This window comes from Nycticebus coucang, chromosome 19 (genome assembly GCF_027406575.1).
Source record: "Nycticebus coucang isolate mNycCou1 chromosome 19, mNycCou1.pri, whole genome shotgun sequence".
Classification (NCBI taxonomy): domain Eukaryota; kingdom Metazoa; phylum Chordata; class Mammalia; order Primates; family Lorisidae; genus Nycticebus; species Nycticebus coucang.
In genome coordinates this window covers 66,430,720-66,454,653 of record NC_069798.1, presented here as the reverse complement: position 1 = coordinate 66,454,653, position 23,934 = coordinate 66,430,720, and the positions used below count along the sequence as shown (strand labels likewise).

Below are 23,934 nucleotides of genomic sequence, written 5' to 3'. Positions count from 1 at the left end.
GAGAAATCCTAAGATCTGCAGTTGATAAGATGGGGGCCCAGGAGATTCAATGATGTAGTTTCATTCTAAAAACTGGCTGATTCAAGATCCAAGGAAAACCAAGTTTTCAGTTCCGGGTGAAAGGCAGAATAAGTCCCATTTCCTAGCTCAAGCAGTTAGGCAGGAGGATTTCCCCTGCAGTCATTCTGTTCCACTCAGGTCTTCAATTGGTCGGCGTCACTCACCCCAGTTAGGTGAGGCAATCTGATTCATTGAGGGCACTAATTCAAGTGCTAATCTTATCCTCTCATCCAAACTGATCTCAGGAACACACTCAGGGTAAGATTTGGCCAGATATCCAAGCACCCTGAGAGCTTCAGTCGTTGTAATGCATACGTTAATCATTTTACCATCTTATGTTTTCAAAGCTGTGGCTTTGAACAAACAGTACCAACGGTGGGAGATTGCGTGTGCTGGGTGGAGAGTGACTGAGTTCTGTGTGTTTAGCTCAGTGGTTCTCAACCTTCCTAATGCCGTGACCCTTTAATACAGTTCTTCATGTTGTGGTGACCCCCAACCATAAAATTACTTTCATTACTACTTCATAACTATAATTTTGCTACTATTATGAATTGTAATGTAAATATCTGATATGCAGTATGTATTTAGGAGACCCCTGTGAAAGGGTTTTTCAACCCCCAAAGGGGTGGTGACTCACAGGTTGAGAACCGCTGCTTTAGCTAAGGTTAGCAAAGGAGAAAGCAGACCTGCATATTCGGTTAATTGATTTTGTTTTCCGATCTGACTGGTTTCCAACATGGGAGTCTCCCTGTTTAATTGCTATAAACTGGGTACATAGTAATGACTTGAAATCTTAGATATATGTGCTTATGAATTTTAATCATTGCACATTTATTGTTGTTCTTCACTAAAATATGAAATGTAAAATTAATTTATTATTTTCTCATTGTCTATATATAAATTAAACAAACATTAAGGGATTATGTATGTGTCAAAAGTCCCTGCTAAATTTTTTAGAATAGCTTATAAATTTGATATTTTTTTACTTGTGTAGCTTTAATATAAAACATATACTTTATCTCTTTTTGGTACAAAAGCAAAACAGAAGCCATTTCCTCTTTCTAGTTAGTGCCAGATCAGTGCATCTATATGTATGTTTGATTTTTCATTGCATGAATCTCTCACCAACAAAATACATTTTGTAACTGAAATTGGTAATTACTGAATTTAAAAAAAAATGAAGTAAAAGAAATCAGTTTCTAGTATAAAATTTGAATTTAATATCCTGGAATTAGAGCAACTTTTCATTTCAAATATAATTTAAAATTATTTTTATGCATTGAAATCTTTTTTCCTTGAGAATAGCAGAATTAGAAATTTCTCTACATTTCATTTTTTAATGCTTAATACTGTTTTAAATTTCCTGTATGTTTTACTATGTGAAAATCTTTGAGACAGCTGTCAAAAAGAAAATTCAGGAAATGGATTTTAAACACACAAATTAAAAAAGATGAGACTACAAATATAGTAAATTTTTTATGCTGTGAAGTATTTCAAATTAAAGTTTCTTTAAATCCAGATTTCTCTACCTATTTTGGTGTTGGCATTATTAAGATCAATTAAATGCTCATCAGGATAAAACTGAAGAACATTATAAATGCTGTGAAGATACCTTATTTTGAGATGCATTCAGTATCAATGTCCAATATTTTTTAAATCATAGCGTTTCGAATTGAACTACTCATCATTTTGTAAAACGTCAGCAATTACCCAGATCTTTAGATGCTCCTAATTTTCTGTAAAGGAAGGAATAGCAAACCCATTAGGAGAAGTTTATTATCAATGTATACACTGTGTGCATCAGTGCAATGAACTGTGCTTTCTTCATGATTATAGTGAGTTGGGCCCCGAAGGCTTCTTTTCATTTTGAATTAGTTCTGTTTCTTTGATTAAAAGCTGGTATAAGAGTCTTCACATTTTGCGGTTTTATTCTGTAGTACAGCACCACCCACTCATTGGGTATTTTCAGGCATGTTTGAGGATGATGCCCTTAGCTGAGAAATTGCAGGAGGTACTGCTGTTTTCCAACTTCCTGCGGTTTTAACAAAAAATCTTGCATTTCCACAGTTGGTTTGATCTTCCCTTTAAGGTCACAGTTCACTGTCAGCACTCTGGAATTGATCTTTGCCCTCCCAATTTTATTTTGCTATTAGAATCATTTGCAGGCAAGAGAGGTGGGGAGAGAGCCCTGAATTGGAAAAGCTTTTCCTTAATTCCGATTAAAAATTATGAGGTTGCTCATTAGCTGCACTTTATTGTAAGACATGCTCTTCGGGGAACCTCATTGGACTCCTTAGGCTAAAAGTCTCCTTAGTACAGTGTGTAAGTTTGCTGTGGGTATTTCCTACCTTTGTGTGACCCAGGCGAAAGTCATGGCAGAGTGTCTGGCTCTGGATAACACCGCTGCCTGTGTTGGAATCAGTAAGATTCTCCTCATTTCTTCCCAGAGCCACCAGGTTTTCTGAAGGGCCTCTGGCCTCCAAGTCCTACCTAGCCCCAAAGCTCTTACTAAAATTCTCTCTGAACACAGCATCCATGTCCAGGAACTATGGTAGTTTTCATTGTTACGCCTTCTTATGAAATTTGACATTGTCAGCCTTACTTTTTTTTGTTTCTGTTTTGCTGGAGCTATTTTTTAAATTTTTAATTTAATTTTTTAAAACATTTTCTCTAGAAAAGAGATCTCACTAAGCTGGAGGTTAATCGGACTAGAACTCCCAGCCTCAAATAATCCTCCTACCTCAGCCGCCCAAGGTGTTGGGATCGTAGGTATTGCACCACTTGGTCGGGCCTCTGTTGGTTTCTTTACGGGATCACACGCAGCTATTTTAATTGCACTGTGTTGAATATTAATAAGATTAGATGGCTTATACTACATTTTGGGAAGACTTAGATTTCCTCTTGTGTTAAACACCTCTCCAGGATTCTGCCTGTCATATATAGTGTGGTCTGTCTTTTTTTAATGCAGGGATTTGTAGTAAGTCCTCAAATACTCTGAACATTGGAGATCTGAGAGTTCAATATGTTGATAAGATCTTCTTGCAGTTTGTGGCTTATCTTTCTGTTCTCATTATATCATTGGGAATCAGAGGTTCCTAATTTTACTGTGGTGCAATGTTATCTTTTACCTTCCATTTTATGATTTAAGAAATCTTCCCTTGAAATAATGAAGACATTCTTTTTGTTATTACCTAAACACTACGTTTGCTTACCTTTCCGTTTTGATTTTCAGTGTGTGGTATGAAGCAGGGATTCGGTGTCATTTTTATTACCTATGAATGCCAAGCTGTATCGGGCTGAGTAGTTACAAAGTGGATCACCAACATAGATGCTGCTCCAGAAAGCTGAGCATTTTTGCCTATTAACACATGGATTTAAAGATTATAAATTTCCCTGTAAATTCTGCATTGGCAACATCAATTAATTTGTTTCCATAGTATTTTTGAAATAATTATGCATAATACTTGTTTTATTAAATAATTAAATTTTGTTAAGTCTTTGCTCTGATAAAATCTGTTTTCATGATTTTAGACTTTGTTCCTCTTTGGATTATGGAAATATTCCCCTGACATAATGATAACCTGTGGTATCATCATTCTTTTGGTGTTAGGTGCATGTACTTTTAAAGAATTTGTATTATCTTGGAGAATTGAATCTTAGAGTTTTGACATAACTCAATTTATATCAAATGCTCTTTTCCTTCAATTTTTTTTATCCCTATAATAATAGCTTCACCTTTGGGCTTGGGTTTATCTGATCATTCTTTTTCTGACACTTTTAACATTTCTGTTTCCCTATGTGATAGGTATCTCTTAAAATTAGCATAGTAATAGATTTGTTTTGTTCTTATCCTATCCTTTGGTCTTTGCTTTTTAATGACGCATTTAGTTCCTTCCTATTCATATCTCTGGGTTTAGCTCAACTGTGCTATTTTATGCTTTGTATTTGTTTCTCCATTTTTTTTTTAAATTGTGTTTTCTTCTTTTATGCTATTCACCTGCCTCTCTCTATTTTTGGAATTAAACTATTCTTTTTTTTTTTTATCTTCGTGATTGTTCAAAAGATTATAATATGCACATTCTCCTCCTAAAGCCTATTTTTATTGTATCCTTGGAAAACCGAAGAAACTTAGAAATTTAATATCCCAAATTAGTTTTTCCTAATTTATGGATTTTTTTTTTTTTGCTTTATTGTTTGATAGTCAAGGCCCATGTGTGTTTGCCCACCTATTGCTTGTACTTTATTCCTTCCGGCATCTAAAATTGGGTACCTGGTATCACTTCCCTTCTGTCTGAAATACAGATTTCAGCGTTTCTCTTAATGAAAATAGACTTTTGGCAAATAATCCTCGTTTTCATTGACCCAGACAGTTCATGTTTTACCTGCCTTCTTGAAAGAGTTTGATGCAGGTGATCAAGTAGATGTGGGAGTTTATTTTCTTCAAGCATGTTGAATGCATTATTCCAAGATCTTCCAGATTCCACTGAACTTAGGTATCAATCTCATGACTGCTCCACTGAGAAAACTACTCTCTAGCCCACAGATGCTTTAAAGATTTTAGCTTTCTCAACAGGTTTAAAAACGCCCAATAATTATCTCTTTAAATACTGTGTGCCCTCCATTTTCCTCTCTCTCTGTAGAAATCTGATAAGATTAGCATCTCTGCTCTGTCCTGCCTTTAACTTCCCTTATTTCACCCTCTTTTATCACTCTGGGCCACACAGTGGAGAATGTCCCCTGGGATCTCTTGGTTGTATTCTAAGCTGTTGTTAAATCTGTCTGTTGGGTTTTTAATTTGAAGTATTGGGCTTTTTCTTTCTAAAACTATTAGGCTATTTTTTTGAAAATATTGGGTTATTTTTGGTAGTTTCCTGTTCTTGCAGCTATGTTTAATCTTGTTTGTAATTTCTTTGAACACCCTAAGGGTTGTTCTTTTATAGTCTGTGTATGGTACCTCTATTATCTGAAATTCTTCATGATACATATCTGGTTTATTTCACTGCAAAGGTTCCTCTGGGAGATAGCCCCACGTGAAGCGGACTCTAAGACCTAGTTCAGTCTATTCTCACGTTATTGCCCTCACCTCCCTAAATGTTACTCCTCCCTAAATGTAAGGTTTCCTGTGTTCAGAAAACCTTTTCTAGTCCAGATAGATTATAACAACAAAGGGAATTAATTACAGCAGGAGGGATTCTCTTCACATTAACCTCCTGTCAACAATTTTTGATGTGAACGTATATTACACAGTGTTAATTTCAAGGCAAATATTTGCTTGGTTTGTTCTATAAAAATTTGGATCCAGGGCGGCGCCTGTAGCTCAGTGAGCAGGGCACCGGCCCCATATACCAAGGGTGGCGGGTTCAAACCCAGCCCTGGCCAAACTGCAACAACAAAAAAAAAATAGCCAGGCGTTGTGGCAGGCACCTGTAGTCCCAGCTACTCGGGAGGCTGAGGCAGGAGAATCGCCTAAGCCCAGGAGTTGGAGGTTGCTGTGAGCTGTGTGATGCCACAGCACTCTACTGAGGGCAATAAAGTGAAACTCTGTCTCTACAAAAAAAAAAAAAAATTGGATCCAGTTTATATTTGTTTCTGTCATTTTTGTCAACTCTAAATTTCTCTTGTGTTAGTCAATGCCAATTAAATGATTCCTTCATATACCCATTAATATTATCATTGGTGTTTATTTTTAGATGGACATGTTAAGCCCTGTCTTACTGTATGTCTGTGATTTTCATTTGCATTTAAATTTATAGGTTTAGAAAATTACAGTCCATGTTTTACTATTGCAATGTGTGTGTGTGTGTTTAGTGTGTGTGTGTCCTTTATATACATTTTGCCTATATTTAAAAGAGTAGTAGAGATAAAATCCATTCAGTGACATTTTTTAGTCTATCTTGGAGTAAGGATTTCTTATAATAATGTTTGTAGGGTGTGCCTGCAGGTCAGTGAGTAGGGCGACGGCCCCATATATCTAGGGTGGTGGGTTTGAACCCGGCCCCAGCCAAACTACAACAAAAAATAGCCGGGCCTTGTGGTGGGTGCCTGTAGTCCCAGCTACTTGGGAGGCTGAGGCAAGAGAATTGCCTAAGTCCAGGAGTTGGAGGTTGCTGTGAGCTGTGATGCCACAGCACTCTACGGGGATAATAAAATGAGACTCTGTCTCTAAAAATAATAATAATAATAATAATGTTTGTCATACTTTAAGAAACTTAAAAACAAAGCTATTATTTGGAGGACTTGTTTCTTAGGATTTAGGATACAGTGGTAAGTGATATTGTACTTCTGAAACACAAAACATAATTTCTTAAGTACAATGCACAGAAAACATCATCATTTTGTAGGGATGTGGAGGAGGTGGGTTTGGGAGTCATAATGAATGAAACATGTTCTCCTCTGTACTGTCTCACACTGGTAACTCCACCAACCTTTCTAATTCACAAATGCTTGATGTACAAATGAGGATTAAAGCAGACTAACTTGTAAGGATGTTGTCATGTTTATGGGGGATTATTTAATGCCATGTTAGCATGGCCTGGTATGCACACCCAGTCAGGCACAATGCACGTGTTAGGCAATTCATCACCCGGATAAACACGCTGGGCATCGAAACTCTTTTCTACAGACACTAATTGATGTATTCCCATAACAATGCTGTGATAGGAATGTCATTGTTAGTCCCATTTTGTGACAAAGACACAGTACCATGGAAAGGTTAGGTCACTAGCTGAGGGACCTACAGGCTGTAGCTGGAAGAACTGGGATCTAAGGTAAGCCTTGAAAGACTGTGTCAACAGTAGGAATTGAGGGGGAAAAGTAATGTTAGGAAGAAGTTTAAGGGTGGAATTAATGTGACTTGTTCTTTTTGAAGTAGTACAAAGGCAGTGGTAAGAGAAGCTGAAATGCTCCTGGGGTTTAAAGCTAGGTAACTTTAAACTCATCTGGGACAGTGACCAAAACTGGGAGGAAAAATGGAGGCAAGATATCAAGGCAAGTTAGACCTGATGATTCTGAAGTAAATAAAAATTCAGACAGAGACGAGAGGCTGAACTAGCAGGAACCTTCTGCCTGTCTTAGAGGTCTGACAGGTTGTGTTGTGAACTTGAGAATCAGGCAGACCACGGTCAAATGCTGTCTCTACACTCACTAATTTTGTGACTTCGGGTGAGTTCTTTATACTTGGATTTTTCTGTTTCCTTCAGTGAGAATAACAGTGCATATTTCATGCAGTGTAGTGATTTCACTGCTTCAATACCATGTAGATTGTCCACTGAAATTCAACTTAACAGTGCTTCCTCAATAAAGATGTTCAGATGACACTTACAATTATACTTTCAACGCTGCAGTCACCACAGGAGCACCAGTGCTCTTACTAATGTTTGAATACTCAGATCTGTCTAGTATAGATCCTGAAATTTACCTAATACTGAAAGCTGAAATGAGAGAGCAGAGAGAAAGGTCACCAAGAATCAACAAACAAAATAAGCAAAAAACAACAACAAAAAAGCAAAACTCAAGACCCCGATTCATGGATTTATTAATAAATTACTTTTTCATTTAGTTTATAAAATGGTTTAATCATTTCATTGGTACCCATTTAACTCATTGAAGTTAATGAGATAAATGAAAAGTAGTTTGTGGTAAAAAGGATCCAGAAGAATGAATTTCGGGTAAGATAGAAAAAAGATTATTCTAACGAGCAGCGTGGGTGATGAAAGTTTCTTTCAGAATATGCCAGCAGGAGAGTGTCTAAGTTGAGGAAAATCTGTCCTTGGAAAACGGAACAGCGCGTATGATAAAGAGAATGGTTGGTAGAGTGAGAACTCAGAGACTATTCATGGGTTTTGATCCTGGGAAAAAGTGCTGATGTTCATCGTGAGTGCGATACTCAAGTCTGGATGCCAGGAAGGGAAGTGCCACAGCCACAAAGGATAGAGAAATTAAGGCAAGAAGCCTGGGTGGGCATCAGAAGCCTGGGGGTAATGACGTCTGGGACTGAGAAGACCCGGGCAGAGATGGAAAGGGAGGCAAGTGGTCGAGATTTTACAAAGAGTCATTGAAAGTTCTTGGTGTCTTTCTGATGAGAGGGAAGTGTGAGGAAAGTGCCAAATTTACTTTATTTTTGAAGTTTCCAGCTCAGGTTAATGATGGGTAAAAACAGAAAGTCTAAAGGAATGAAGCTGAAGGCTCCCCATCAATCTCAGTCTCTCAACAAGAGAGACCTGTTTTTCCTTCTAACATCACAGAACTGAAAAATGATGATACTGATTTTTATTGCTTTAGATCATTACCCTGAGAAAGCCTGGGATTATATTCACACCTCTTAATGAAATCCCTTTTGATGCTTTTGTACTTGAATGACAGAAAAATGAGCAAGGCACTGCAGATTTAGCAAGTGCCTCAATAAACCACTCTGTCTTAAGCTGGAATCCAGGGGCAAATGAATCATTTCAAAGTCCTTTTTTAATGCAATGCCATTGTCAAAACAACTCAACTATTTTAAATGCCAGTGGAAATAGTATAGCATGGTTAAAAATTCCAAGACTTCTTGGGAGATGATGGATGCAGATACCAAAGGGACCCTGGCAGTCCGGTTGTGTCTGGACCCCAGGATATATTATTCTCACCAGTCTCCCAAGGTAGAGGCTACGTTTTCTAGAAATAGTTCTTTCTCTGAGGCAGGAGGAGGCTAATGAGTTCTAGTCTGTGGTCCATCTAACGTCATCCACCTCTGGTCCAAAACTAGCTACATGACTTGGTCATTTCTATTTGCAAGCGTACTGCCCATGAAAAGCACTGGTTCCAAATGCCCTTTCAAACCTTCAGAATTACTGTACCAATTGGGAAAACAAGTACCAATGGTTTTAAGTTTTTTTTTTGCAGAGACAGAGTCTCACTTTATGGCGCTCGGTAGAGTGGCATGGCCTCACACAGCTCACAGCAACCTCCAACACCTGGGCTTAAGCGATTCTCTTGCCTCAGCCTCCCGAGTAGCTGGGACTACAGGCGCCCGCCACAATGCCCAGCTAGTACCAATGGTTTTAAAAAAAAATACAAGCAATAGAAGTGGAAGGCATCTGGATTTTTTGACATAGATTTACTTCCTGTACTTTTAAAAAGATTACTAAGATTACTTTATATTGCAGAAAGCAAATAAATCCTTTAAGTTCTCAGATAGTTACATGCATCCAGGCAGACCTCTTAAATTATAATTTGTAATATTGGACCCACTATCTTTTTGAAATGATTTGTTTTGTTCTGTGTAGATACCTAGCAATGGAATTGCAGGATCAAATGGAAGGTCCACTTTTAGTTCTTTGAGAATTTTCCATACTTCTTTCCATAGGTTGTACTAGCTTGTGATCCCACCGGCAGTATATAAAGGTTCCCTTTTCTCCACTTCTGTGCCAGCATCTGTACATTCAGGATTTTGTGATGTGGGATAATCTCACTGGAGTTAGGAGATATCTGTTTTAATTTGCATTTCCCTGATGATTAGGGATGATGAGTAAGTGCTTCATGCATATTTACATTAGCTCATTTTTATCATTACCTACAATTTGGGTATAATTTTTGAGCTAAATGAACATAAAAAAGCTTTTTATGCCTAGGATATGATGCCATAGATTAAGGGAAATTACATATTTGGATGTTTAGCAAGTATCTATCACTGTTCAGATATTTATAAATGTGCAGTACAAACTATGAATTTTCAGCCAAGATTCTACAACTAATCTCAGGCATTTGAGGAAATAAAGCAAACTCCTCTTCAACCCTGAAGTTCAATATTTTTTGGTGAAATTAAGTTCAATAGGTAGAATAGCTAATGACGCTATAGCAATAGTATTAGATTTGTAAATAATGGTTAACAAAACAGTAATCACATTTCAGGTAATTTTTTAAATTAAGATGATTTTCATCCATGTGTCTCCAAAAAAGTTCAAATTATAAATTGTATCAACATTTAATTTATATTTGTATATCATTTCATACTATAACAATCTATTGTTCATCCAATAATCCATTGATATTTTCAAGCACTCTGCTTTGTTTCAAGCTCAGGTAATATTATTTTTCCCAATCTTTTAGAAGAGAGGCAATCAATGCCTTAGAAGGTGGAATTCTGTCCATAAGTGTCATTAGATGCATGCAGGCTCAGCATAGACAATCTTTCCGGTGAATCGTTCTTAAAGACATTGGGTGTCTGACCTACTTTCTAAATGCATTTTTTGGTTTTGCATTTAGGTCCATTTTGTTTAACACTATACTATTGCAAAAGGATTTTTCTTCTATTTATTGCTTGCCTGGCATATAATTTTGGCCTTTCTAATTTCAACCTTTCTGTAGAAAAATGCATCATGTGTGTGGCTTTTAAAAGAAGTGGGAGGCCAGATTTTGTGGGTTTGAAAAGCAAAACAATGGCTAGAAGTCAAACACTCTGACCTGGGTAAAGGGAAAAGAGTTGTGGCATAGGAAGGATTCATTTAATTGTAAGGAAGAATATGATAACTTCAGGCCCTGGCAGACGTTCATGCTGTTTAAATCATCCCGTGGGTTTCTCCAGTTTTGAACAAGGGGTGCCTCACGTGGGCTCCCGGCCACTCTGCTGGTGGCCGCAGCACTGGGCATTCTGCACTTTCTCTTTGCTTCCAGTCCCAGGGTGGCTGCATTTACCCACATGGGTTGCTGCTGCCTGCAGAAGACTCTAGTGCCATTGCCGAGGGCACCAACAGAATACACTCCCAAAGTTTTTAATTGGAGCTGCTCTAACTGTTTAGAAGGGGTGAAAGCTGAGCAGAGATGCTGGAAGCGAAAGGCTCTTGTCTTGAAGTTACAGTTGCACGACTTGCACGGCTTTATCCTTCCTGTATTTTGCAGTAACGTGTAAGGCTTTTTCATGATGCTTGCATTTATGTCTTTCAAAATATGGAGAAAGCACATTTTTCATAAAGTATTTTGTTTCTTGATTTGCTGTGGTAATGAATTTGGTTACAGTGGCATAAGTGAGATGGGGGAGCACCATGTTGGTGAGAACACCACCATCTGCTGCCCCCAGCCCCCACCCTGTGGTGCCAGCACCATTTCCAACTCCTGGTGCATCAGAATGGGGCTTTCTCCCCTCCGCCCCCCTCTGTGCCACACTGGCCAGTCTGAGTCCCAAAGCAGATACTTGTTTCGAGACTCTCATGTAGCTCTCATGAAAAGTTACTTCTTGCTCTCACGTTTTTGGGCATGAAGACGCAGCCCTAACTTACCTGTGGTAATGTTGTCCTCAACTCTTCTGTGGATTCTGAACCCTTTTATGCACATCAATAAATAGAAAGGGATGGTGGGAAAGGTGGGAATTATTCTTCTTAGTAAAGCTCCATTCATGTAAACATGAAAGAGGTAAAGTCTCCATCTTTCTTTAAGGCTGCATAATATTCCATGGTGTACATATACCACAATTTATCAATCAATTCGTGGATCGATGGGCACTTGGGCTTTTTCCATGACTTAGCAATTATGAATAGGGCTGCAATAAACATTCTGGTACTCTTATTATGAGTTTCGTTTTACTTCCTTCTCGCTCTCTGCATTTTATTATTATTATGTATAGTAAATATGTATTTTCTCCATCGAGCAATACTGTTGCATTATGAATAGCTATCGAAAGTGAGCATTGTAAAAGCCTATTTAATATGAATACACAAACAAAATCCGGCTTATATGTATTTACATTGTAAGAAAGAGTTATGTTTTCTCAATTTATTTAAAAATGTGAATACAAACACAGGAGGAAACTTTATATATTACAATTAAATGGATATAACAAGGAAAGGAATATTGCTAGCCATACAGACATCAAACACTATTTTAAAGGAATTGAAAATTTTTTTCCCATAAACATTTTATTTCTTATATATAAGTAAATTTCATGTTAAGCTAGATAAAAGAAGTCTTGTTATATAAATTCCATGCCCACATTAAAACATTAGGAAGTCACACTCAAAATGAGAAACTGTAATTGACAACCACACACTTAGAAAAATAGTGCATCTTCAAAGGGGTTTAAAACACTGTGTTATGAATTTTATACTAGAGTGATGCTACTTCTGGACAAAGGTGAAATAAATCAGATTATTAAAATAGTACGACTATGTAAGCTGTTTTAGTACAGTGCTGTCAAGAGCTTTTCTAATTGATTTTTTAAATAGCATTTTATTTTACTTTATTTTATTTTTATTGTTAAATCATAGCTGTGTACATTAGTGCAATCCAGGGGTACTTAAATAGCATTTTAAATTCAGTCAAAGTATTTAAACATGTATTGTACACATACCATGGTTTTCAATCTTGAGGATCGAGCAATGGGCGTTGAAGATGAGACTGCAGACGGGCAAAGAAGAATGGACACTGTTAGTTTCAAGGCAAGGATTGTTTCAATGAAGATCGGTCCACAGATGTGGCAGGGTGCTCAAAAGCAAGCACTGTCAGGGGGTGTCATGTCTAAGAAACTCCATCTGGAGGTTGAATGAACACAGGGAAGGATGAATCAACAGGGAGAAATGAGTTCTTTGTTGTCACTGGAAAAGGGACTTGAGCCAATTTCTTACCTGAGAGGGTGTACATAACAGCAGCTTGGATACAGGTGCAAGAGAAGGCACCTGACGTGCTGACTACTCTGCCTCAGAGTTCTCGGGGGATTCTGAGGACAAGGTTGGATGAGGCTGAGAGAAAGGAATTTGGGGGACAGATGGTAGTAGGGAAGAATGAGAGTCGATCCAGGAAAGTTTACAGGCTGGGAGTGGAAAATTAAGTAACTTCTCTACCCATGCAGTCTGTGTCTGTTGAAATAAAAGAACTAAATGTTTGCCTTGATTATTTCCTATTTCAGTTCAAATATCCAGTCCATCAGGAACGTGTACTGCAGAGTTTGCAAATTTGACCAAATTTGCTTTGGGCTCAAAGGTAATCCTGTGCTGGGAAAAACCAACCACAGGATCATGGGTTTCAGGGTTGAAAAGAACATTACAGGAAATGTAGTGGAGCACGTACCCCAAACACGCACAGTGCGGTGCTGGTTCCCCTACAACCGCTCATTCTCAGCTTTCCACACACAGTTCTGATCAATTCTTTTGTGGCGCAAATGAAAAATACCCACTTTCTTGTATGCATCCTGATCTTTGAAATTTATTTTTGATATATTTTAAACATATTCGTATTTTTTAAATTGTAGCTTCAATATCAGCCTTAAGCGTATTTGTCCATGCCAAAAATGTTTTTTATCTGTTTTAAGTGTAAAGTTATTTCAAGTCATCTTATTGCAAATTCAAGGAGGTAAGAACAGTGCAATGGAGAGCCCGGGACGCCAAGCAGACAAGACGATGTTTGAGTGCCTGTAGATCTGTAAACAAAAGTCACTTATGGGGATGTACTATGTACATTATATTTAGAAAATGACAGTGTGTAAATTAGGAGTTCGATTGCCTAATTCTGATAGCAAGCCCTGCCACTTACAACTACTCATTCTTAGGCAGTTTATTTAAAAAACCTTTGCACCTGTTTTCCTCATCACTAAAACAGGCATTATATTCTTATTTACCCCACACTATTATGTTAAGGAATAAAGAATTTACTACATTTAAAGTAATTATAACAATATAATATTGATTATTGCAGTAGTAATAGCTATTTTCACAAATTTAGTTAAATTAACATCTGAATTAAAACAAAAAAATAAACTTTTTTTTTAGTTTTATAGATCTATTTCAAACTTTCATCTTCACTTTTTATTTGCACAGAATAATTGAGAAAAATTTACCAAAGAAAATTTTGATTCATTTGTAATTTACTTTGTATTTTAGAAAAATTCTAGAAGATTATCAATATAATCAGTTATGGAATACTTAAAATATATACATTTATTCTAAAATCTGCATTAACTTTTGTAGTGTTAATACTGATTTCTATCAAAATATTGGATTTATTTTTTCTGTCTAAGGAAAGTTTTACAATTATGTATCAGGGTTATTTCATAATATTTTTAAGAAGATTGTGAACAACATCGTAACATGACTTTGGCATTTCCACATTGTGCTTGTGATTTATTTGATAAAAACGTAACAAATTCAAAGCCATTTAAAATTTCTGGCCTTGAATTTATCCAAAGCTATAACAAATAGTAGGGAATGTGATTATTAGGTAACTTAGGAAACAAGGATTTCATATAATGTTGTTTTCTATATCCACATGGCAGTGGGAACAATCAGGAAGAATATCATAATCTAGGATGTTTGAGATTGTGAAAAAACGGGGAGATTTGTGTTGATTTTCTCTAAGAATATTCTATTAGGTAGTTGACACGTGCATTTCAAACATGTCAAAGTATCATAGGTGGTTTTTACAATCAGGAGGTTAGTAGACACGGCTACACCACCTGCTCAGGAGATGAATCATGAGCGGTTGTGTTCAAGGAAGAGCACTGTATTCTGTGAAATGATGGAATACTCGAGTTGCAGAAGCTTAACCCAACAACATTCTCATTTTAGTTAAGGAAGTTAAGTCTTAGAATGATGTAATGATTTGTGTAAACTTCCAGAGACAGCTCTGAAGCTATTTAGGTCTTAGATCAAAACAAATTGTACTTTTCTAAAATGGTAACCCCAGTTTTTTTTTTCTCTTTTATGAAACAAAAATGCCTCTATTAGATTCAGTTATCGTCTAATCTGTTTAACAGCAGTTCTTAGAAAGTTAATTTACAAACTGGCTAGTCGTATGGAAACACCTTTACATTACAAAATAAAAGCATTGCCCAAGCCTGAATTTCTAAATTATAACTTAGAGTTCTATTGGAAGAAGCTACCCCTGATATAAAGACTGGGTTGGTTAGGAACAAGTTCGGAAACTTTTGATCTCAAAACTGCATTCCTATTTTTGACAACTTCAAAGTGCTTTGGCTGTTTGTTAGTCAATATTTATCATATAAGCCATTTCAACTGAAAGAATTTTGAATAACTATTAGGTCATACGAAAATTATACCAATAAACCATTTATGTGTTAAAATAAATAGCGTATTTTATAAAAACATCAATTGACATGGTAGTAATTAAAAATATTGAATATTAATGAAAGAATTACAATATTTTACATGTTTGCAAATCTGGTGTCTGCTTTTTTTTTTTTTTTTTTTGTGGTTTTTGGCCAGGGCTGGGTTTGAACCCGCCACCTCCGGCATATGGGACCGGCGCCCTACTCACTGAGCCACAAGCGCCACCCTGGTGTCTGCTTTATTAGAAGTCACATGGCTTCTCACATCTGTGCACTAAATCTGTGATGATGTGTTGCTATGGTAGAAGCAGAGAGAAGACTTTGGCCTCACAGAGATACACAGTTGGAAAAGAGAAGACTATTTTAATAGCCTTCTCAGACAACAGTGGTTATTCTTTTATACTACACCAAATTTCAACTACTGATAAGTTCTTAAAGGTTGATTGTAACATGGAGTGTGAGAGAGTATCAGTGAACTTTTTTATTCTGTTACATTAATATTGATCAATGTACTTTCCTCTTCAAATGGCTCTTTTATGAATGCGTGATTGTTTAAAATTATGAATTATTCACTTGGCATTATTGAATCACTATTATGCAGAACTTCCAAATGTTGACACATTTCTTTGCACAATAGAAAAACCCACATATAATACTATCAACGTCAACCTCATTTAAACATTCTCTTAAGTATTGGGAAGTTGTTAAGTACACAGAGGCAAATATATTTCTTTTCCTTGAAGTTTGAATTTCAACATTGGCAACAAATATTATCAGTTTTTTTTCTTATAAATCAACAGATCTATTTTGTTCGTTTTCAAAAAATGTCTGCCAAGTATCTGAATAGCTATAATAGATCTTTCAAAGAAAAATAATGCTCCGTGATAAAAGTGGCCAGTTCAGCTCCCAACTGGAACATTGCAAAGGTGCTTTTCCTGAAGAATACCCCCTACTTGTCATTCTGCAGCAAAAGTTCTTTATCTGGGCAGCGCCTGTGGCTCAGCGGGTAGGGTGCCGGCCCCATATGCCGAGGGTGGCGGGTTCAAACCCAGCCCCAGCCAAACTGCAACAAAAAAATAGCCTGGCGTTGTGGCGGGCGCCTGTAGTCGCAGCTACTTGGGAGGCTGAGGCAAGAGAATCGCCTAAGCCCAGGGATTTGGAGGTTGCTGTGAGCTGTGTGACGCCACGGCACTCTACCGAGGGCCATAAGGTGAGACTCTGTCTCTACAAAAAAAAAAAAAAAAGAAAGTTCTTTATCCATATCTAACGTTTCATCATGCAGGAAATTAAGGCATTTACTCAAGATTTTAGATTAAAAAAAATATTCTTTAGTACTTCATCAAGGAAATTTTAAGTAAAATACCTTTTTTTTTTTTCCCGCCTTGCAAATACATGGGAATGAATTCTTCGATGAATTTTAGCTACCTGGCACTACTCTGGTTCACCTCTGAGACATCAGCAGTTTTAACCACCAATGTTTCTTCATCATCAGCGCAATCTAGTAGAAGCCATAGATTGAAAAATTACTCAAAAACGTGAATATTCCAACACTACTTGCGTTTGTTGGCAAGCATTCACATAAAAGACGGTATCTGATGATAGGCCCATGTTAGCACTGAACCAGTTTATTTTTTTTTTAAACCTACTCATGTCTGCACATTTATCCATTAGATAGATAAATTTAAGGTTCTAAAGACAAGGTATTAATGCTGTCTTTTTGTATTAAGGATCACGAAGGGAGAAAAGAAAATAGGAGACCGTTGTTTGAGAGAGAATCGTCAAGGAACACCTTTCAGAGAACATAATATTTGAGCCAACAACTGTAGAATGAGAAAGAGCCAGGCACGTGAATCCTGTGTGCAAAGGCATTGCAGCCAGAGGAAAGGCATGCTCAAAGGGCCGAGGAGGGTTGGTGTGATCACAGAAAAAAGAGTAGGGGCCAGCCGCATGGAGCCAGGGGGTCGGGGGCAGGACACAGTGGGTGTTATAAAAAATTATTCTAAAGTAAATGCAAAGCCAAGTGAGTACCATGATCTTTCTTTAAAAATTTACATTTTAAAAGTTTATTTAAGTTGCTTAGTGGAGATTAAAGATAGAGCTAGAGGAAAAGACCAGTTATTAAATACCACTTTCTTGTGCCTCTGCATAATAATTCATGTTCCTGTCTGCAAACAACCCAGGGTAGTCAATCATCTTTACAATGTTAGACTCATTTCAGATTGTTTCAGAAACAGTATTTTGTTGTTTATTTGTTTGTTTTCCTAATCGTGTGGGCCATTGCCCTATTACTGGAGGCTAGTACAAATAGATTTGCAAAAACAATTTTTTTCTAAAGTTTTGTTTTTAAACCATCAGTACTATCACTAATAATACAAAGACAAAAATAAATTTTCAATTCCCAGAACTGACATTTCTCTCAGCATTGTGTGGCATGGGTTATAAAAATGACAAATGTTAGCCTTCAAACTAGAAAACAGAATATCAACTACGTTTCCACAAAAAAATCATTGAAACATCCATGGAAGAAGGCTGAAACATTCTATTCAAAAAGAAGATAATAAGTGCTATAATGAACATGATTAAGCATTATTCTTAACAACAAAAAGGGTGCAGTGAATAACAAAGAAAATCTAGATAACTGGAATTGTCAAGCTTGATATAAAATGGGTTGGATCCAGGTAAGATGTGGATGGGTCCCTTAAACGCCAATGACACTGCTTAATGGTGACAACCAATCTAATGGTTCTATAAAAACCTAGTTGTACACATACGTATTAAAATATATATTTATGGAAAGAATAACTCCATATTCATTGATTCAGACAAAGGAAAAAATTCCTGCTAGAATATATCTTGGTCTAAATTATTTATGATGTCATCATTTCTGTATCCTTAATGGAAATTGCTTACAGCTTTTTACTTTCTTTGTTTTTCTAAAAACATTTTTAAAAACTCTTTTCAAAACAGCTATGCAAATGAATTTGTATCTTGATTCAAAATTTATTAGTGCTTTCTAAGAGTGTCCTATAGCAAAATGAGTTTCATCTGATACAGTCCCATTGTAGCGTGGCTGACTAAGGTCTCTGTGTTTTAGCAAATCAGTTCACACCCCTATTTGACAAAACAACACACATAAAAACAACAAAATAATCTCTCATGAAAATGACTAAACAGACAGAAATTAGCCCACGATGATGAGCTTGTGCATCTATGCACACAGACACAGAAAGTAGCACATTTAGAAACACACGTACCTGTAAACACACGTGGTCTTAATGTGGAGCAATAACTCCACTAGAAAGAGTGCCGCCTCTCCATATTTCAGTTCTAGGTCGTGGACTCTTTTCTGGTTCCAAATGAAGCACGGCATTATTTTTTCTAGATCTGTGAAGTATGACATCAGTATTTTGATGAGGATTGCATTGAATCTGTACATCATTTGGGGTAGTAAGGACGGTTTAACAATGCTACGAGCATGATGTGTTCTCCCGTTTGTGACCTTTGCAGTTTCATTCATCAGTGTTTTGTAGAGACCTTTCACCTCCTTGGCTAAGTATATTTTTAGGTGTTTTATTTTCTTTGTAGCTATTATGAATGGTATTGAGTCTTTGGTTTGTTTTCAGCTGCTTGGCTGTTATTAGTATATAGAAATGATACTGATTTAATACCTTGATTTTTTTTTTTTTTTATTTTGAGACTTCGCTGAATTTGTCAATTGTAAGAGTCTCTTGGCAGAGTCTTTGGGGTTTTTTAGGTACAAGATCCTCTCAGTGACAAATATTGGATACTATATGTCCAAAGACTATCGTACAATCTTGACTATAGTGCAAGCCAGAAAAACTGGATGTAGCTTGTTTCTGTCTATTATTGATTTAAAGTTTATTGAAGCCCTCTAAAAGCCTTTATATTTCCATGCTGCACACTTAACTCAAAATCAAGTACAAGAAGTGGGACTGAAACCCCCATTTTTGGCTTATGATATTTAGGAGACTTTTGAGGGTTAGGATAAAGCAAGCTTCTCCTGAAACACATAAATAAGCAGAGAAAAACAAATTTATGAACATGATCCTAGCTCGGAGGAAGAATCGAAAGAGGGGGTGTTAAGACAGAATACTGAGTAATACTTTGAAAGCAGCATGGTATGAAAAGTTAGAGATGAAGGTTTAATGAAAAAAAGATAGTTCAGTCATCGAGAGAGTCCCAGATTTCACATCTTAACTGCGTGCTTCCAACATTCTAGTTGAAAATTGTTTTCCAATAACAGAATGTTTTGAATCAGACAAAAGAATTGTACCCAGAATATATAGAAGTTGACCCAAACCTTGAATTACTTACGGGTACATTTACAAAAACATCTTTTGTCTCATTATGGAGTTACGGGAAATGAGTAAGATTTTGGTTTGATAGTTAGAGCCAGGAATTGCATTAAAGGGTTTTTTAAAATGGCACCTTTTGTATTGAGAAAAGCCTTATAGTGAAACTACATTATATAAATTAACACTTTTAGTCTTAATATTATCCTGCACTTTTTATTTAACTATTTAATTTTTGCCAATGTATTTTTAAGGCAGACTCCTGGAAAATTTAATGGAATATTACTCAAAGCCATTGTAAGTACAAAATATAGAATAGGACTAATTGTCTTTTTCTCAATTTTTAAGATCCTGACTTTAAGGACCTTGGAGTTTTGAAACCCTTACCAGGTTGGTACAATAGATATTTAATAATGTACAGAGGACTTTGTATTTTGCTATGAAATATACATTTGGTTTATTATTCAAGTTCCATTTTTGTGTGTTTGTTTGGCATTTTCTTATTTAGCGTGTGAATTTGAGATGGGTGGCCCGGAAGGAATTGTGGAGTCCATGCAAATCATGAAGGAAGGCAAAGCGTCTGCTAGCGAGGCAGTGGACTGCAAGTGGTACATCCGGGCGCCTCCACGATCCAAGGTCAGTCTTACTATTAAATCCAGACTTGTGCCGGGTACTGGAGAAGCGTCTCTAATACACATTGCTTTGAAGCAGCTGGACATGCTTAATATGTTTCAGAGGGCAATCATAAGCTATGACTTTATTTTGACTTTGAAATGCAACTTATCTTCTCCTGCCCCATTTAATGCTCAATGTTATAAATATGGAGAGTGTCAAAGGCATTATTTGATAACCTGGACAATAGACTTTAAGGTAAATCCACTCTGAAAAATGGATCAAAATGTTGTGCAAGAGCCATGGTTCTAAGCATAATTACACCTATACTCTTATGGTCATTCTCTGCCATTTGTTTGTTTTCTGACATAAGTCTTATCTGTGGAAGAAGTTATCTGGGGCTGACAAAAATTATGTATGTCTGGCATATAAAATACAGGTGTCACAAGGCTGAGGGGCAGAGATAACAGGACCTACACGAGCCAGTTCCTTTGTGAAGGGGATGGTATGCACTCATGAGTTCTTTGTCATTGTGGTATGAGAAAATGTGGGTCCTACGTTAATACATCCTCCATTTTTTAATACAGCAAAAACCCTGTAGATTTTATGTTGATCACCCTGATTTTTACATGTTTCAATACATTGTAAAAATCACAAGTGTTATTTGTGTTTAACTAAATGTGTTGTGGGCCAGATTTGGAATCAGGCCACCATTTTGGAAACTCTTCTGTAGAATAGGATGAAATAGATCGTCATCTTGTTTATGGAAATATCTTTTTTTTTTTATATCTTCCAAGATATCATGGATCATTATTTTAGCTGTCATGGGTATACAGCATCGATTGTTTGTTTGTTCTCTTTTTATTCTTATTTCTCAGCTCTAAAGTGATAAGGAGACATTGATTTATCGATATTAGATTTGTAGTTGACTATTGAAGTTGAAATGGTTTGAATTTAATTAATTGCTTTAGTGAATCTATATAACCTTAAGCATTTAGGTTTTTAGTTTAATTTCTAGAAAATTATGTAACAGATTAGGCAATAATATAATATTGAGGTATTTATTAGGCATAAGGGAGTGAGAGAAGAGAATGTATACACCTGCCAGGGCATATCAGAGGCAGAACCAAATAGCAATCAGGGTCGTGGCGGAATGTCGATGAGAAATAGTATTAATGTGTTAGGTGGGTGGGGCAAGAAGGCTGTCTAGGTAGACAGAGTGGCTGTGTGAAGAGAGTATGCTTTTTCAGGAATTAAAGCAATCGTAGGTGACCAAGTAAAAGCAGAGAGATGGGGGTGGGTGTTGAGTCATTAAGCTGAAGGGCTCTGCAAGCTGTCCTGAAGAACTTGGTCTTCTCCCCGAGTGCGTTGGTGATATACAGAAGAATGAAGCAGAAAAGTGACATAGCCAGACTTGCATTTTAGGAGAATAGCTTTTCCCTTTGAGGAAAAGACAGAGGAGTCAACACAGCAGGCAAAAGACTAGGTAGGGAGCTATGGCAGTAATCTCAGTGTCTGAGATTCCTTCGTGGTCTATGACACTTATTCCAGAGCTGGAGCAGAAATTGGTGAGTGGATATTCGTGCTAAGAAAAAAAAGCAGCAGCATTGTTGAGGTTGTTGATATCTCAGGAAACATTTTCGTCTCTCTTCACTTGTTTCTTCCTTGAATATATCTCTAGCATTCGCATATAAAATGGAATTGTGGCGTATTTTCCCTAATTTTCGATTACAGAGTTTCAGAGATTTTTGGTCCAGCTTCCCTCTTTAACACTGCATTTTTCTTTTGTATCTGAGCAAATCTTTGGAAACGTTAATCGCATTATGAAGAAAAGCATACTTCTTTTGTTTTTAGTCAAAAGCTGTTGGTAATATAAAACCATAAATAACCCACTACCTGGGCTATAAGAGAGCACAATTTCATAAAACATGTATTCACATCAAGTGTTGTTTGTTTTTCTGAAGCCACTCAATGACAGGTTTTTATCAGACTTGTCTGTAACAGGAAAGATATGTGCCTCATGTCACTGTCATAACCAGGACCTTTGTCACTAGAGTGTAAAAGAGAAAGAGTTCATTAGAGTGTAAATACACACCTTTTTTTCCAGCTGATAAATAGGCAGTCTTTTGTACAATCTCAGAACAACAATTGTGAGTGTACCTGTCTGTTACAAAATTTGGCATTCCCTGACCCAGAGGGTAAGCAGCCTGCAGAGCTGGACAAAGATGGCTCTATTGTGACAGGCTTTCTCTGTTAAATTAAAGGTTAGAGGATTGGAAGTGCCTTTGAATACTGTGGAGAAAAGCAAGAACTGCCATTACCACCTATGTGGGCTTTCTATTTTTATGGAGTTCCTAGCAGCTTATGAGCAGAGACTATCATAGCATGCTTTAAACTTGAAAAGGCTTGTGCTGAATATTTGAATGGTGCCTGGTGGCTGAACCATACTGCACAAGTGCTAAGTAGCTTACTTGGGTTCTGTTAAAGTTTAGATAAATTACATATTGTTTTTCAGTCTTTTGACAAATAGAGCCAATAATAACTGATATCTCCTTTATTTGATAATAGTGACATAGATGGTCCCCTTTAATTAGAATGTGATTGATCAGATTTCTTAGAATTTGGGAAACCAAAGTCAGAAAGAACATTGAAAGTCTGTTGCTGTCTGGAATGTTTGTAAGATAAATAAGCTGAGTCAGGATAGTGAAGTTCAATGTAGGTTAACAATGGGGTGTATACATATGCCTCTGTGAGCAAGTATTTTGTACACACAGATACTAAAGCAAGATGGCAGAAGGGCATTACGATATCTCATTCTGAATGTGGTCCAGAAAACAGCCCTTCCATGAGGGCTAGGCTTTATTTGTCTCTAGACACCCAATGACAAACAGAATGTCTGCTATTTAATTAATACTCAGAGAATAAATGAACTAATGTCTTTCTAGAAGGAACGACATACCGTAATCTTCAAACATTTGAAGTATAGTCATATGAAAGAGGAAAAAGATTTAATGTGCATGGTTTTAAGTAGTACAATTTGTTTGAATAATTGAAACTAGAGAAACATAGATTTTGATTTAATACAGAGAAGGTTGTTGTTTTATTAACAGAGATCAAATGAAATTCCACAGGAGAATCCAAGCAGAGTTTGGCAGAGATTTTATATAATAATTAAAGTCAAGTAATGTTCTGGCATGGGCACCATGAAAGTCCTTTCAAAACCCAAATTCCATGAATCTGTGATAAACGTGACTTGCCCAGATATTTGGCCGGTTAGCAACAGAGTTGGAGCATGATAAACACCTCATAACTCTGGTACAATTTGCTGTAATAAAACCACACTATTATTTGATGTAATAATCAAGTTTTATTTTTAACTTAATTTTTAATAGTTTTAAAATGTAATGTTTATTGAAAATTAATAATTGTTTATAGGTAGAATGTGATGTTTTGATTTATGTTTCCATTGTAGAATGATTAAATCAACCTAACTAACAAATACATCACATATTTGCCAAGTATCAGAAATAGAATCAGAAGACTTATAAAAAATGTGCAAATGAAAGTAATTAACTTACGGGTTAATATTTTGAGATAATAAAACTCTAGCTGTTACTATTTTCTCATATTTTAATATTTCAAAATAATTTTTAACTTTTTTACCTAATTCAAAAATATGTGGAGCCAAATTATAATCAAATGTACCTAAAACTCGACGTAAGTTTATAGTAATGTTGTGTTACAGGCATTGAAATTACTTAAACATGTATGTTGAATGGAAATGTTATAGGGAGAATCCTTAAAGGGTACCCAGGATTTCCAGCCCCAATCCCTGGGGTTGTGAATATGATAAAATATCATACAGCTGATTATGTTACGTTATGCAGCAAAAGGGATTTTGCGGATGTGATGAAGGTTAAC

General features: G+C 36.5%; 1 protein-coding gene across 3 annotated transcripts in view; it reads left to right on the top strand.

Annotated features, from left to right (window-relative positions):
- NETO1 (neuropilin and tolloid like 1) overlaps window positions 1-23,934 on the top strand; it is a 116,071-nt gene that overhangs the window by 45,557 nt on the left and 46,580 nt on the right. For 2 of the 3 annotated variants that reach the window (XM_053571922.1, XM_053571921.1), the window contains exons 5-6: window positions 19,750-19,791; window positions 19,871-20,037. In XM_053571922.1, coding sequence (XP_053427897.1) covers window positions 19,750-19,791; window positions 19,871-20,037 — 209 coding nt within the window. The remainder of the gene's footprint in view (window positions 1-19,749; window positions 19,792-19,870; window positions 20,038-23,934) is intronic. The other variant, XM_053571924.1, reaches the window with a different exon arrangement.